This window comes from Cinclus cinclus, chromosome 26, assembly GCF_963662255.1.
Source record: "Cinclus cinclus chromosome 26, bCinCin1.1, whole genome shotgun sequence".
In the NCBI taxonomy this organism is placed as follows: domain Eukaryota; kingdom Metazoa; phylum Chordata; class Aves; order Passeriformes; family Cinclidae; genus Cinclus; species Cinclus cinclus.
Genome location: NC_085071.1, coordinates 2,996,646 through 3,012,265, shown reverse-complemented (window position 1 = coordinate 3,012,265; position 15,620 = coordinate 2,996,646). Strand labels below are relative to the sequence as shown.

Here is a 15,620-nt window from a genome sequence, read left to right as displayed (position 1 = left end):
AGCAGTGTCTGTGACAGGTTCTTTGGCTCACACAGCTGGGCTTCAAGTAGCTGTGGAGCTACTGTAGGTCCTTGAGTGTCTTCATTGCCCTTTTGCCTTTTTCTAAATATTTCTGGGACTAATTTCATCCCTTTGTTTCTGCTTCCACAGAGATTATACCCTTTGTATTTCTCATCTCCTGTAAATACTGTGTATTTCTACACATATTTTAAGATCTTTTGTTTTCTTAACTTTTTTGAGGGATATTTTAGATCCATTACTCTTTCCAAGAGGTACCAGGTTGTATTGGTGCTTGCTATACCATAACATACACTTGTTAAGAGTTCATGGTGGGTTTGTTTCCCTGGGGGAGCAGGACTGAAGCCTTCAGAAAACTGAGTTCTTGGGGTGAATTTTGCATGGTGGTATTTGCAGAAAAGAAGGGTTTTTCTCAGTGATGGTCAAGTGGGGATACTGTGAATTTCTACAAGTTTTTACATAAGCATCTAAAAGTGATTTTTAAATTTTTTTTTTTTAGTTTTATTTCTGTGCAGAGGAAGGTGGTTTAGAAAAGAAAATAGTTCTTGGTGGCATCTGGTTTTGTACATCCTGGTTTTGTTCCTGCTGATTTAACTATTTGTTGTTATCCTTGTGAGTCCCAAAACCCCATGCTGAGGAATGTTTAATGGAGTGGTCCTGTGTCTGCAACCCTCACAAAACTGCTAAACAACTGGCATTCCAAGTGCTGCTCTAGCAGCCTTTTCTGTGTTTTGGGAGACTGAAGGCAGTGACATGAAGTTTATGAAGCATCTTCAAGTTGGTACTAGCAGCTGCACATCTCTAAGAAGTCATCCTGTAAGCTGTTGACAGATTATTTCAGAAAGTCACATCTGAAAAAAGAGTTCTAGACACAGGGATATTGGGAGAGATGCTCACTTTCTCCAGCAGGAAATGCTCTTTTTCTACTATTTGAAAAATTCTTAATGTTTCCTTAAATTTCAAATTTGACTAAAAATGTTAAGTTTGATGCAGATTTTTTTTTTAACAGAACTTATTTAAACATATTCATGTCCTTTTTCTTGATTTATTCTGATTCATTTTCATTTGCTGCTGATTGATTGTCAGAATGGGATTGTTGTCTTATCAAAACATGTAGTAAAGATCTAAAACTTTTAAATTCTACACCAATTGCTTAGTAACCATGGAGGGAAAAGGTTTCTGAACCATTTGAAAGGCCTGTTTTTAAAGATGTACTAGCTCTCTTTTCTTGTAAACCCAGTTGAAATGTGGCTGGTGTCAAAATACAGCCCAGGTTTTTGCTTTGGCTCTTAGTAGCAGAGTGGTGCTGGAAACACAAATGCTTGCACATTTGCCTAGTAAGTATTTATTTCACAACTTCTCATTTCTTACACTTTTCTAGAATATTTAATGCAGTAATTCTCAATTTTACAGCATCAACTACCAATGCCAGTCCAGTCTCTACATCCTCAACTGTTGTCAATATTTCCACATCAGCAGTAGCCAGTATCTCACAGGTAAAACTTCTTTGGTGAATTTATGTGCACCATCTCCTTTACCTTTGTTTAACACGCTGCTCAAAACTAACATGGAAATGTCACTTCAAATGGAGCACAGTGGTACTGGAGTTGTGGGGCTCAGTGTGTAACTCACAGTCACAAAATCACTCCTGCTGTCTCTTTGACAATGATGCTTCTCTCTTTGGCCTTTGCAACAAGCTCACTTCATCTGTTCAAAGCTGTTGCCTCATCTGCAAATTATGAGGTGAGTCTTAAAACTGAGATTTCTGAAAGAGAGGTGGAGGGGAAGAAACAATTCAGCTATCTGGAAGACTAAACCTGTAGGGAGGATTAGAGGTGGATGTTTTTTGGGCACCTTTGTTCTCCCTCAGCAAGAATAGGAAATGAGGTTGTACACAAACAAAACCCCAACCCAATGAAGTGGGGTGTGCATTCTGATGGTAGACTAAAACAAAGTGAGGCAGCCCTGTAAGCTAGCAAAGACCATTTCCCCTGCCTTTTTTCTCTGTGGGTGGTAACTGCCATTCTGAATACTTGGATATACAAAGGAAGCCTTCAGTGTCCAGCTTTTCAGAAGGAAAATACAGGAAGTGTGGAAAATGCAACTGGATGCAAAAAAAATCCTTCTGTGCTTTCGTTGCTTTTTAAATACAAACTTGCTTGGAACAGTAAGGGGAAAAAGAAGATTTTCTTTTAATGTTTCAGACCAAGGTACCTGGTTCACAAACCCAGGCTGCTCTTCAAGGGAATCAGGGGGGCACTGTGTACCAGAATAGTGTGATGTGACATTTGGGATTGCTGCATTTTTGACAGTCAGTAGCAGAAGTTAAAATCCTCAAGCACAGTTTCAGGTGCTGAGTGATCTCCTAAATGAATTAAGTAATTTTCATAAATGGATACCTTCCAGCATGCAGAATTACTCCTTGATGAAGTCAGGAAATAAGTAAGGGCCATTTATCCTGTAGTTGTGCCCTCAGCGAGGCCCGAAGTCGCTTTCTGTCACTGTCAAATGCAGGAAGTCAGATGCAAGACAAAAGCACACATTCCAGAGCACAGAGTGCACTGATGTCTTGGCATCCACTCAACTCCCCTGTTACTGTCCATTCATTATGAATTCATTTTTGCAGACACTGGAAGCAGAGGAATGGCTCTGTGATCACTGGCCTCCTCTGCAAAACCTGCCTGTGCAGGGGCCATGGGGCAGCCAGAGCTCTCAGCCCTTTTTGGGAATGTCTTGCATATGCAGAATGAAACAGCATCAAGTCAGACTGTGCTTTCACTGGGGCTTTTCTTAGACAGGATATTCTAATACAAAAGTCATCCTGATGCAGTGTTTTCTGAATGAGGTGTGCTACCATCACTAACTCTCTCCTCCAACAGGAATATCCTACGTACACGATCCTTGGCCAGAGTCAGTACCAGACCTGTTACCCAAGCTCAGGCTTTGGAGTGGTGCCACCAGCAGACAGCAACACGGAAGGCTTGGCATTAGGCACGACCACGTACCCAGAGGAGAAACCAAATGCCCTGGTGCCAGCACAGGCAGTGCAGAGACCTCCCTCTGGTGAGGCGGGGTCTGTAAAACACCTCTGCTAAGCAGTGCAGGGTACAGGTGTGGGGAAACATCTCCAGAGGGTACCTGCAGCATCTTCTCATGCTGGGCCCCATGGAACACTTGCCTTCCTCATCAGAGTGGTCTCTCTGGTGTGCAGAGTATTATGGTGGGCCATCCAAACCTGTGTATCAGAAGCCTTCTACTGCTGCCATTCCAGAACACCTGCCACATACTCCATGTGCCCTAGGGAGAGGGAGTACTCTGAACACCTGGCTGCAGGAGAGAAGGATGCAGGAGGTGGTGTGCTCTTTCCCTAGGAAGGGTGTTCTTACCAGTAGCAGAACAGGCTCCATCACATGTTCCTGTCAGTTGTGGCCATGCTGTTTGGCCAAGGCTGTGTTTCCAGGGCCAACGTCATTGCTATTACTCTTTTTTTTATTCAACTGTCTATTAAATAAAATAGACATAATGGAGTAATAATAGAGTAGTTCCAGGGCAGTGAAATGACTGCAGGGCTCCAGGCCTTAGGGTGGAGGGTGCTCTGCTCTGGCTTTGCTCTGTAGGCAGTAGGTCTTGCAGTAGCTCACTTCAGGGGGACTGAATTGAGGAGATGGAGCTCATCTCCTGATTATGATGGGACAAAGAAATCATGGCTTATGTTCTAATCAGGTTTCAACTACTACTGCCATCCACATAGTAAAGTAACATCTTAGCTTTTGCTAAGGTGGTTTGTGGCCAGTGCTGTGTTGGTGTTTGTTTTGAGACACAAGGGGATGAAAGCTGTGTGATTTCTTTCTTCCAGGAGATGCATCCACAAGTCCTTTGCTACCAAGAGCAACAGCAAGTAAAGAGTTAGATGAGCAAACAAGAAAAAACATCCCTGGAAAGAACAGAGGGAAAAGGAAAGCAGATACCTCCTCCTCACAGGACAGTGAACTGGAGGTAAATAGTTATCTTTTTTTCTCCAGGTAGCATTGCAGAATAGTGTGATGGTGAAAATTCTCCTCCTTTTTTTTCATTCCACCTTTATGGAAATGGAAGGTAACTGTAGAAGGGTTTGGGTTGAAGAGACCTTTCAGGGTGATCTAGTCCAACTACCCTGCAGTGAACAGGGACATCACCTTCAAGTAGATATCAGGTTGCTCAGAGCTCTGTCCAGCCTGGTCCTGAATGTTTCCAAGAATGGGGCATCCACCACCTCTCTGGGCAGCGTGTGCTACTGCCTCACCACTTTACTTGTAAAAAATGTCTTCTTTACATGTAGTCTAAATTTACTCTCTTTGAGCTTAAAACCATTCCCCCTTGTTCTATCACTACAGGCCCTACTAAAAGGTCTGTCCCCATGAGTTCAAATTGAGAGTAGGTTTAGATTAACTATTAGGAAAAAATGTGTTCCCTGTGAGGGTGGTGAGGCCCTGGCACAGGCTGCCCCAGGCAGTTTGTGGCTGCCTCATCCCTGGGAGTGTCCAAGGCCAAGTTGGATGGGGCTTGGAGCAATCTGGTCTAGTGGAAGGTGTCCCTGCCCATGGCAGAGGGGTTGGAACTGGATGGTTTTCAAAGTCCCTTTCAAACCCAAAGTGTCACTTAAATGCATCTTGGCATCGTAGTGGTGTTATTGAGGAGACATCCAGGTGTCTCCACTACAGGTTCATGCTCAGGGCAGGGCTATCCCCAGCACTGGAGCTGTGGCTTTGTCTGTCTGAGACATGAGAGCCACCAAGGCTGGAGGTCCTGTACTTAGACAGTGGGATCCTGTACCTTGTGATCTGTCCCAGCAGTACCACATCCACCCAGGGAAGGAGGTTTTCTATCTCCAGGTGGAATCTCTCATACTGCAAATTTCCCCTTCTTCTTCCACAGCAATTTTCCATCCGCCACTACTGAAAAGAATTTGTCTTATCTCCTTTGCAGTTCCCTTTCAATTAGTTGTGTCTCCTGTTAGATGTCCCTTGGTCTCCTCTTTGCTGAAACAAGCCATCCCTGTTTCCTTAGCCTCTGCTGTGGGCTGCTGACCATCTCGATAGCATTTTGCTGGCAACTCTCATTTCCTCACATATCTCTGGGACCAGGGGTGCAATCTAGGGTAACCTTCCCAGTGCTAAATAGGTTGAGACAGCACTTCCTTTCTGGCACACATGGCAGACTTCAGCAGGAAAGTCATCCACAGGGAGAGAGGACTACTGGCTTGTGCTGGTGTCCAATTTGCCCTGTAGCTCCTTCAGCCTGGAATAGTGAGGGGTTATTCCACTCCACATATTGGTCCAGCTCTCAGTGTCAGAATCCTTCTGTACCAAAAGTCCACCATTCCTCATGGCAGCCCATTGCCTTATTTATAACACAGGTTTCTCTGACAAACACCAAGGGCATGTACCTGGTGCTCTCCAGATCACAGGAAGTACACTTTACCTCAGCAGGGCTCTAAAATTCATTAGCACTCTAAGCTTTACTTTTATAACTATAAAAGAAGCTTTTGAAATAGTTTGACCTAGCAGCCATAGCCTGAGTGTGTACTTTGGTGGCAGTAAGTAAACTGCACTGCAATAAACTGAAGAGTTGAATGTGTTCAGCCTGTAAGATGACAACTGTTTTTCATACCTGTTAAAGCATACTGCAGCTAACCACAAAATTAACTCTAAAACTTGTTCCTTTATTGAAGTTCCATGCCTGGAATATCTCAGCTCTAACCTACTCTTGTTCTCTCTGCAGCGGGTGTTTCTCTGGGACCTGGATGAGACCATCATCATCTTCCATTCTCTTCTCACAGGGTCTTATGCTCAAAAATATGGCAAGGTAATACTGTATTTTCCATGGAAGAAAACCTGTGCAGAATTAAATGTTAGTCTTTGGATATTTATTTTCCAAACTCTCTATGGTGATAGTTTTAAGTTGTTGGCAGTTTGGGGCCAGGAAAGAGCTAAATTTGGCTTTATACAGAGCTAGGACATGGACATCACCAGCATATCCCTTCTTACAATGCAAGTCTGTCAAACTGGTTTCATCCTCACTGGGAATAACTGAGGTCCTCACATATGGAAAAGAAATGGTTTTTCTCCTTTAAAATAATGTATATTTTTGAATGTTCTGTATGTGCTGACTGTGAAAATCTGTGGAGCACTGAAGTGTTTGATTTTTTTGTTTGTTTGTTTTTCCAGTTGAGTTGTTTAAAATATTAGGGAAATTGTAGTTCACACCATTGACTGTAGCTGGAATTATGCCAAGTTTGATATACAGTGGAAAACTGTGCAGTTTAACTGATGAGAGATTCATGACAATTCCCTTATGCCTGTATCCACTGTGCATTTACATTTTCTTTTTGTGTTTTTTCCAGGATCCAACTCTAGTGATTGGCTCAGGTCTGTCCATGGAGGAGATGATTTTTGAAGTTGCTGATACACACTTGTTTTTCAATGACTTGGAGGTACATGGCAAATGTGTTTGAAAGGCAGAACTCCCTGTTACCATGTCAGAATTACACCTCACTCTTTGTGAGGGCTCTGTGCTTCAGAGCCTGTTACTGCTTGTTGCAAGCACAGCCAAATCAGGGGTGCACTCTTAATTGAGACAGGTATTCTGCAGCCTTCTAGTGTCAGGAGCTCTCTTAGGTTTTTGCTTGAACCTGTACGAAAAGTGGTGTCTGATCCATCCTGTACTTGCATTTCTGGACTGGTGAGCACTTTGCTTCCACTGGTCCTCTTTTGAAATGGAGACTAGAGATGTGAGGAAAAGGCAATCTTGAGGATGTCAGTTCTCAAGGGCTGTGACTAAGCCAAGGCTAGAGTGCAGAAGGTGACTTTGGCTGTGGAACAGCTTTGAAAGACATGCTGCATATACAAGCAGGCTGTACCCATGGAAGACCCACAACACCCTCCCTTTTTCTTTTGTGTTGTCTTTGATGTAACTCCCACTCAATGTAATTTGCAGAATTGAGAGCACTAGTTTAAGACTTAGGCTGAATATGAACAGGGTTAGTTGTAGGTGTATAAATGATGCACATTGTGGAAAAGCAAGATAGTTTTGATGCAAATTTGATGAAATTAGAGACTTAAACAATATTTCCATTGTGGCTGCGACTGCTGGCAGCAGTGAACTTTGCAAAAATGGTAAGAAGTTACCTTCCTGCTTCAGGGAAAAAAGCAACAAAAACCCAAATGAAAATGCCAGGTAGTCTGTTGTGCTGGAAGGGGACTCATGGATGTGTTAACTGTGTGCTCAACCACAAAACATATTGCTGTAGGTGTTGGTTAGTGAGTTAAATCAGCTGCACTAAACACCAGAGCCATGGCAGTGCCACCACACAGCTGTGGCTCTGCTGACCTGTGTTGAGAAAATGGAACAGCAGTGTTTGACCGGATAATGTGCTTTGGGGTATTTTTGGATATTTTTTGTTTGCTTTTTTTGAAATGGCAGAGGGTTTCAAGTGACAAGTGAGCTTTGAGTCTGACTTATTCAGTGAGTGTTGAAGTTCCTTTTGTGCAGACGACTCAGAATGGCAGAGAAATTTGCTTTTTTCCAATCCTTTCTGGTACTTAAGATCCCGGGCTGGGAAGTAAAGCCCAGTACTGGCAGCTGGAGCCAGTGGAAGCTCTGTGGGTTTGTGGAGGCAATGTGTCGTGGCTTGTTGCTTTTGGGAAGTGTGAAGGGATTGATTTCTATCACAGTTTCTTTAATCTGCAAAATGTCAGTGTGTTTCTGGATTACCACAACATGACTTTATTTTTTGGATTTTTTTTTTTTGTGTTTAACAGGAGTGTGACCAGGTACACATAGAAGATGTGGCATCTGATGACAATGGCCAAGATCTAAGGTGTTGTACTGATGAATGCAGGAAATATATTGTGGATGTAATCAGGTTTTGTTAAGACTTCAAATGCAGGGGGGGTTAAGGGATGGAGCTCAACATTGTGCAGGGGACATTGCCTGGCAAAGTGTTTGTTTGCTGGGAGGCATTTCTTTGAAAACCTAAAAAGCATTAAGAGTTTTGAAATTATGTTGTGAATTATATTGTCCACTGTTGAATGCTGCCTCTGTGCTCAATGACAAGCAAGGAATGGAGAACCAACACTTGAGATCTCATGATGACAGCATTAATTAGTAACCTAATCTATGGTTACTAATTAATGGTTACTGCAATTAGACTATTGGAAAAAATCCCTGCCTATGGCGGGGCTTTAGAATGAGATGATCTTGAAGGTTCTGTCCAACCTAAACCATCCTGTGATTCCATGTCCCCCTGTGGTTTGCATCCCTCTGAGAGCTTCTGGTGCTCACTATGAGACAGGGGAAGGTAGTTTTTTTTACTGAGTTGAACTGGCTCATGAAAATGTCTGAGAAAGATATGTCAGGGAGAAAGAAATACAGGGAAAATAGTTAAGCAGGACTTGCCTTCTGCAGTCATAAACTGGTGAAGCAGCTCATCTGCCTGTGGAGATGCAGTTGTGATGGAAAGGCATGGATGGTATATTTGGAAGATGTTGTGCCGGGGTTTATTGCTGCAGGGATGAGGAAGGGGTCAGTGGGAAGGGTGCTCTGTATGGCAGAGGAGTGAGCAGCCAAAGAGCACAGGAAGGTTTTGTGGTGGGAGATCCAAAAGGAGCTGTATCAGTGCAGCAGTTCAGAACCAGCAGCAGCTGTAGTTGATGTCAGCATACCACAGGAATCCCAGGCTCTGCTCTCCAGGTGCCAGTGTGCTTGTGCAGCTCTTCTCTGAGGTGTTCTCCAGCTGCTGCCAGCACTGCCATCTGCAGCCCTGCCACAAATGCCTGTGGTTCTGCTGCTGTGGCACACCTAACACATCTGCTTTCCTGGAACAGCAACTACAACTTCTCCACGGATGGGTTCAGTGGCTCGGGAAGCAATGCAAACCACAGCTCCTCAGTGGGTGTGCAGGGAGTGGACTGGATGAGGAAGCTGGCCTTCCGCTACCGCAGGGTACGCGAGATCTACAACAAATACAAAACTAACGTTGGAGGTGAGTGGTCACCTGCACCCAGGTCTGAGCACTGAACAAAGCTTGTGGAGCCAGACTCCATTCTTCCTCAGAGCTTTGGCTTTCCTGATGTGTGGACGTGAGAAGTAAATCATTCTCCTAGTGCTAACTGGGACCAAATTTTCATGGAATCTAAGGGAGTATGTCTTCCAGAACTGAACAGTATGCCAGTGCAGGCTGTGATTTATCATGGAGGTAAGGATGGTCACCCGGTCCTAGAAGCAAAAGTTTTGGTGCAGATAGTATCCCTGGCACTCTGCTCAGCAGTGGCCTGAATGACTCATTTGCCCTGCTGCTCAGGAGGTCTCATTCATGTCTGCACAAAGTCTGCCTTTGGTCATGCCATTATCAGGAAATACACCCCTGGGCTATCACAGTCTGACATGACTTCTCTGCTCTCTCTTCACAAAGTCACTTAAAGCCTTCTAGTTTTGCTTCCCTTTCAACTCCAAAGCAGTCATAATCATGCAAACCATAGTGAGCAAATGGAGATGAATTTTCTGTTTTGTCTGAATCTTGGCATTGCTATCCCTGGAAAAGGGATATTGCTGGGGCAGCTTACCTGGTGGTAGGGTGACTTAGCCTGGTTGGTTGTGGGTTTGGGTACCTTTTTCTTACACAAAAAACTTGATAGATGGGGTTTTTGTACATATTTTCTAAAAATCAGGTGTTCAAAGCTACAACTTTCAGCCTTAAAAATCTGCTGGTATAGGTCTACAGTTTGGTGTGCTGCAGTTACCTGATTCCTGGGATCAGGCCATGGTTTCATATTTTGCTCACGGGGAACCTGGATGCAGAGTTTTTCAGGACCTGTGGAAAGCTAGATGATGAAGCAGCTGTCAGTGCAGCCTGCTGTGGGTCCCTCTGTGGCTCAGAGCAGAGGACTGGTGTAACAGAAGGCTGGACTGATGGGGGGCTCACATGTCATATATGGGAATTGGAGAGATGTGCAGGTTCCACATGCTCCTTTCTTGCTGTGTTTACTGTCAGGAGCAGAAGTGGGCTCCACTTCTGTCTGCTTTTAATTCAAAAATGGAGGCTTGAAGAAAATGGTATGTGAAAGCATGGGAATAAAAGAAAGGGGGGTGAATTAAAAAGCATATGTAAAAGGATTTAAAGTGGAAAGGGTCCTTGGAAAGCAGAAAGTCAGAGAGTGACTGTAGGAGTTCATTCCCCTGCTCTGTGGCCTTGGACCCCTGCTACTGTGAGTGTTTTATACAAGAGGAGTGCCTGTATCCTGAGCAGTGCTTTGAAATAATTGCAGATAATTGTCTGCCCAGTTCCCCATGCTCAGACTCCTGGATGGATGTCTGGCCTCACTGATAAATCACTGGGAGCTGGTTTTTTTCATTGCTTTTGAGACACAGTCCAGCTTGCAGAGGCCTTCAGTTCTGTTACTTACTGCAGAGCAGGCAGCTGGTGCATTGGGGGACAGCCCTGCCCATGTCAGACTTACCTGGCAAACACATGTTCCTCACCTCGCAGGCCTGCTTAGCCCACAGAAGAGAGAAGCTCTGCAGCGACTGAGGACCGACATAAAAGTGCTGACAGATTCTTGGCTGGAAACTGCATTAAAATCCCTGCTGCTCATCCAATCCAGGTATGGAATCTGGAAGTGCATGTGAGGCTTTCTCAGCCCTTTCTTGCTGACTGCCCCTATCACGCTGCTGCTGTTCTTCACAGGTGCCAAGTGACTGAGGGAAAGAACTCCACCCCTGTTTCTCTGCTGCAACACCTGTAGTTAGCAAGGTCCCCATGCTCACCACATGGTTTTTCTGACAGGGAATTGGGCCAGAAGCAAACAAGCAAAATTGCAAATACCTCCTGAAAGCAGGACAGCAAAGCACATGGGGAAGCTGATCAGGCTGCCCAGGGCAGTCCTGGCACCACTGCTTGTAGATGTTAAAAGTGTTTTTCTTCTTTTAGGAAAAACTGTGAGAACATCCTGATCACAACTACCCAACTGATGCCAGCTCTTGCCAAAGTTCTTCTGTATGGATTGGGCGAGGTGTTTCCCATTGAAAATATTTATAGTGCTACAAAAATAGGTAAGGGGTTGTGCCAAGTCACTGCTGAGAATTCGCTGGGATTTTTATATGGGGAAATGCCATTTCTGCAGCTGAGCAGCCCTGTGCTGTGGTCCACCTGATTGAGGCTTCTGGCCTTGGGAGCTGAACTGGGTACCACCCCTTGCCAGTAAGACAAGGAATGTTTCTGTACTGGGAAGAAGGGACCTGTTCAGGCTCTGTTTTTCTCTGCCTGAGGCTCCTTACAAGGGGATTGTCTTTGGCAGGTAAAGAGAGCTGTTTTGAGAGGATTGTGTCACGGTTTGGAAAGAAGGTCACTTACGTGGTGATTGGAGATGGGCGTGATGAGGAGGTCGCAGCCAAGCAGGTGGGTCTGACTGCAGAGGTGGGGCAGCACAAAGGGAAGTTGCTGGCAGGCTTTGTCTACAAGGACTCTTGTTCCAAGGCTGAACTCTTAAGGCCCATCAGCCAGAAACAAAGTTTGCTTTTGATGCGGGAGATCTTCCATTGTGTTAAGATGGGCAGTTTTCTGGTTCCTGGTTGTTTAAAGTTTCTCCTTTAACTATTGTTTAGGATTGCATATCACACTGTCCCTATCAGCAGTGTCTCAGCATAGCATGTTGAAAGGTTGGACTCTGTGATCTTGGAAGTCCCTTCCACCGTTGATGATTCTGTGCTTCTATATGCTGATCATAGCCTGTGACTGTCAGGATACTGCAGTTTCTCAGGAGTGTGGAGGAGTCAGGGCTCAGGAGCAGCAGCTGATCAATACAGCGCCTGCCATTAGGCTGGATTACAAACAAGGAGCAAAGAGTTTGATTGATTTCGACAGGCCTGGGTGGGTTAGTGATGAAGTGCAAAAATGACTGTCAGGATGTTGACTCTGCAGGCTTCACACATTCAGCGGTGTGCCAGAGCTGTGAAACAAATGTACCAGAAACCTGTGCAGGTTTCCTGGGGGCCCTAGACAGGCATTCTTGGGTGCAGCAGCAGCTCACAGCCAAGGTTGCAATTGTCAGCAGCTGACAGCCAGTGCTGGTGCCTGTCACACACAGATGTGCACATAAGACGGGCTCCAGATACAGATGTGCACATGGCTGAGGTCTGTCCTGAGAGTGTCGTGCTCAGAACCACCACACTGCACAGCCCTGCAGCTCTACCCAGCCTGCTTCCACCTCAGCTGAAAATCCCTGCAGAAACCTGACTGTCCTCTCTCTTTACAGCACAACATGCCGTTCTGGAGGATCACAAATCACGCTGACCTCGTGTCCCTTCACCAAGCCCTTGAGTTAGACTTCCTGTAAGAAGTTGGAGCAAAGATGTGACTGCAGCTCCCACAAGCCCTCTCTGTTACTGGGCAGGGCAGAAATCTCACATGTTTGGGGACTCACTTTTCAGCTTGATGAAGAAAACATACCTAATGCAAACTGTGCAGTGGAATATGACAGCAGGTTGTTCCTTGGGAGCATGGGCCCTGTCAAGCCCAGAGGTGTCCTGTAAGGAAGCCTTAGACTCAACAGAGCTAGAGCTTGTCTGCAGAAGGGACTTACAGAGCCAGCTGAATGCCTCTGGCAGGTGTCTCCAGAGGGAGGGGCCATAAAACAGCAGATTTATTTGTAAGAGCCTTCTCCTTTCTATTCAGCTTAGTTGTAGAACCCAAGAAAACACAAAACTTTATTTTTATAGGAAAATGCTGATGGCAGAGCTTAAACCTCCCTTGTTTTGCAAACCCGAAGAGCTATGGTTTTTTTCATAGGAAATATTAATGAAAATGTCAAAAATACCTCTATTGCTGTAAAATGTGTCCTCTCTCCTTCCCTGGGTGTTGAAAACAGTTAATTTATTGCAATGTCCTTATGTTATTTCTTCAGTGTGGGATGACTGGAAAATGTAAAGGTAAGGGAGTGCTTCTGGGATATGTGGTTCCTTGTAGAGGCAAGTATTGGTGTTCTGAGTTGATCCCAGTGGCTTCTAGTCAATGTGTGCACAAGCCCTTTTAGCCAGCAGGAGATCACTGGATTCCAGCCTTGGTTTGGACTATAGATCCCACAGATTTTCCCTGCAAAGAAAAATGAAACCACCTGTGAACGTCAGGTACAGCAGACTGGTGCAGACTGCCCAGATGTCAACAGTCTTCACCTGAACTAGGAATAATCTAATTCCTAAATCCTCAAGAATGTTGCAGAGAAGGCTCTGGCTATGGTATAACCTTCACCTCTGTGTTCCTGACCCTGTTTGTAAGTTCCTTTTAGAAGAATCAGGTTCAATTTTCTTATATTCTTTGCATTAGCCTAACTACACAGTGAGAAACAAATGCCTTGTTAAGAGGGACTTAATTTTCTAAGACACTGTGACTTGGCAGCATGAAGCACTTGGGAGGGATGGTGATGCTGATTTTTCTGCTACTGTCTCAGAATGGAGGCTGGAGTCAGTGACCTGCAGCTCCCCTGAACAGGAACAGCCAGCTAGGGCATGGGGCTGGCACAGGAGCTGGTTTTGTGCCAACTCAGGCTGTGTTTGGTGGTCTTCCCCATGTACCCTTATGGCACCAGGTGAGCAGGTGCCCTGAGAACAAGGGTGTGCTGTGCCCCAGAACCAGCTGCTGCTGCTCCTGCAGAGCCAGACCTGTGGCTGCACCCAGACCCCTCCAGACTGGTCATCAGCCCCACATCAGTCATTGGGAGACTGGGCTGAAAGTGTGCCACTGCTGGGAGGACACTGACCCATTTGCTGTACCCATACAGGCAGGGATGTGTTTGCTGCATTCCTTTCAAGGCATTAATTACTGAGGGTTAATTTCCATCAGTGCAGGGGGAGTTGCTGGGCCACCTTGGCACAGGCTCTGCTGTGCCCTGGGAACATCTGTTCCTGGGCCAGCTGCAGTGACCATGGGGCAGAAGGTGCCTAGAGCCAGGGGTTTTGATACCTTGTGCTCAGGGACTTGGGAAGTCTGTTACACATGGCACCAGCTCCAGTTTCCTTTCTTTAAATTTTTGTTATTTGTAGATTAATTAAATTGGAATTAAAGGTGATTCTCTTTCTCCAGGGTGGTCACTGTAGTCAGGACTGATCTGCTTTCCATTCAGCTCTTTGCCAGGTGTTGGCCTTGTGCTCTGATCCCAGTTAGATACTGGGTCTGTATTTTTTCCCCAGGATCTCTGCAGCAGGAACATGCTGTCCACGTGGGAGCTGCTGCCTGCCAGCAGCAGAACTGTTCATCCCATGAAGAAAATATGAGGAGTCTGCTGTGGGTGTCACTGGGCAGGTCAGCAGAGGGAAAGGTGTTTGGCTGCCCTTGGCTGCTGGCCCGGCAAAGCTCGGGGAACAAACAGGCTGTGGTGGGAGTGCTCAGCACTGGATTTGGAAAGGGGAGCAGGACCCAGGGATGTTCTCTGTCTACACCAAATTGAGAGCTCAGGTCCCAAGCAACATGTCCCAAGGCAGCTGAGGCAGCTCCAGCTCCCTTACTGCTGGGTCCATAGAGTCCAGTTCCTCTGGGGTCCCTGTGAAGTGCCAGAGCTGTGGTGAGGAGTAACCTCATTGCTCTCAGGGCTGGAAGTGTCACCAGAGGATCAGGACTCAGCTGTAGTCACAGAAGAGTCTGTGCTGATGCTGAACATCCATCAGCCCATCCAAAGGTCTCCTGTAAGCAGGTTTGGGAGCTGTCCCAGCCTGTGCAGCAGCCTGTTGGGAGCATATCTCATACTCCAGCTGGCTGAACTTTGGGATTAAAACCTGTGCCTTAACCTCTCACCACCAGCATGGCCAAGCAGCCCATGTGCTTTGCTCCCATCACAAGCAGCTCACCAAAGCCATGCTGGAGAGGGGCTGGGTTTGCCCAGGCACTGGCAGCAGGTGCTGGACCTGCAGGCCTGAGCTGCCTGGCAGCTGGCTGTGCTTTGTGTTTGTTTACTTCAAATGTTTTAAGGAAATTTTAAGTTGTTGGTAAAATTTTAGCTGAGTGTGGAACTTGCAGCCACTGACATTTCATACTGGTATTTATATGATGTTTCCTTGAATGTATGTAAAGTACTTTTATAACAGGAGGTTGATGGTACATTTCTGTGTTTGTTAATGTAGGGGTGACCTGGCTATTTTATTTTTTCCTCTACTGGCTGAATTTAAGCCTTTTCCTGTCTCTCTTGAGGCAAGAACAGCATCTTTATCCAAGCATTGATTTTCTCCTGTCTCTCTCACCAGTTCAGCTACAGTCAGGTCAGGGACGATGGGAGAGCAAACCTGAACACCTGAAGGACAGTCAGCCTGCAGGCCCAGAGCACCTGGGCTCACCTGAGTGCTGCTGGCTTCCCCTTCAGCTTCAACACAGCCACAGAGGCTTTAAAAACCACCTGATCCACTAATACTTGTTGCCTCCAACAGCCCTTGGGGAGATGTCTGTGCTGGCACTGGTGGGAAGCAGTAGGACCTGGAGCCCACAGCACCTCTTTTGCTGTGCTATGAGGGGCGAGTCCCAGGTGCTGCTGGCTGTAGGGCCTTTGCCTGTTCGTGGTCTGTAATGGGAACTGTCCTGTGAA

The 15,620-nt window shown here is 45.9% G+C and overlaps 1 protein-coding gene across 2 annotated transcripts in view; it reads left to right on the top strand.

The window, feature by feature from the left end:
- EYA3 (EYA transcriptional coactivator and phosphatase 3) overlaps positions 1 to 15,620 on the top strand; it is a 30,734-nt gene extending 15,114 nt beyond the window's left edge. For both annotated transcript variants that reach the window (XM_062509072.1, XM_062509071.1), the window contains 11 exons: positions 1,432 to 1,514; positions 2,898 to 3,081; positions 3,875 to 4,014; positions 5,779 to 5,862; positions 6,401 to 6,490; positions 7,818 to 7,876; positions 8,883 to 9,040; positions 10,544 to 10,658; positions 10,985 to 11,106; positions 11,352 to 11,452; positions 12,309 to 15,620. In XM_062509072.1, the coding sequence (XP_062365056.1) occupies positions 1,432 to 1,514; positions 2,898 to 3,081; positions 3,875 to 4,014; positions 5,779 to 5,862; positions 6,401 to 6,490; positions 7,818 to 7,876; positions 8,883 to 9,040; positions 10,544 to 10,658; positions 10,985 to 11,106; positions 11,352 to 11,452; positions 12,309 to 12,389 (1,217 nt within the window). In that variant the 3' untranslated portion in view covers positions 12,390 to 15,620. The remainder of the gene's footprint in view (positions 1 to 1,431; positions 1,515 to 2,897; positions 3,082 to 3,874; positions 4,015 to 5,778; positions 5,863 to 6,400; positions 6,491 to 7,817; positions 7,877 to 8,882; positions 9,041 to 10,543; positions 10,659 to 10,984; positions 11,107 to 11,351; positions 11,453 to 12,308) is intronic.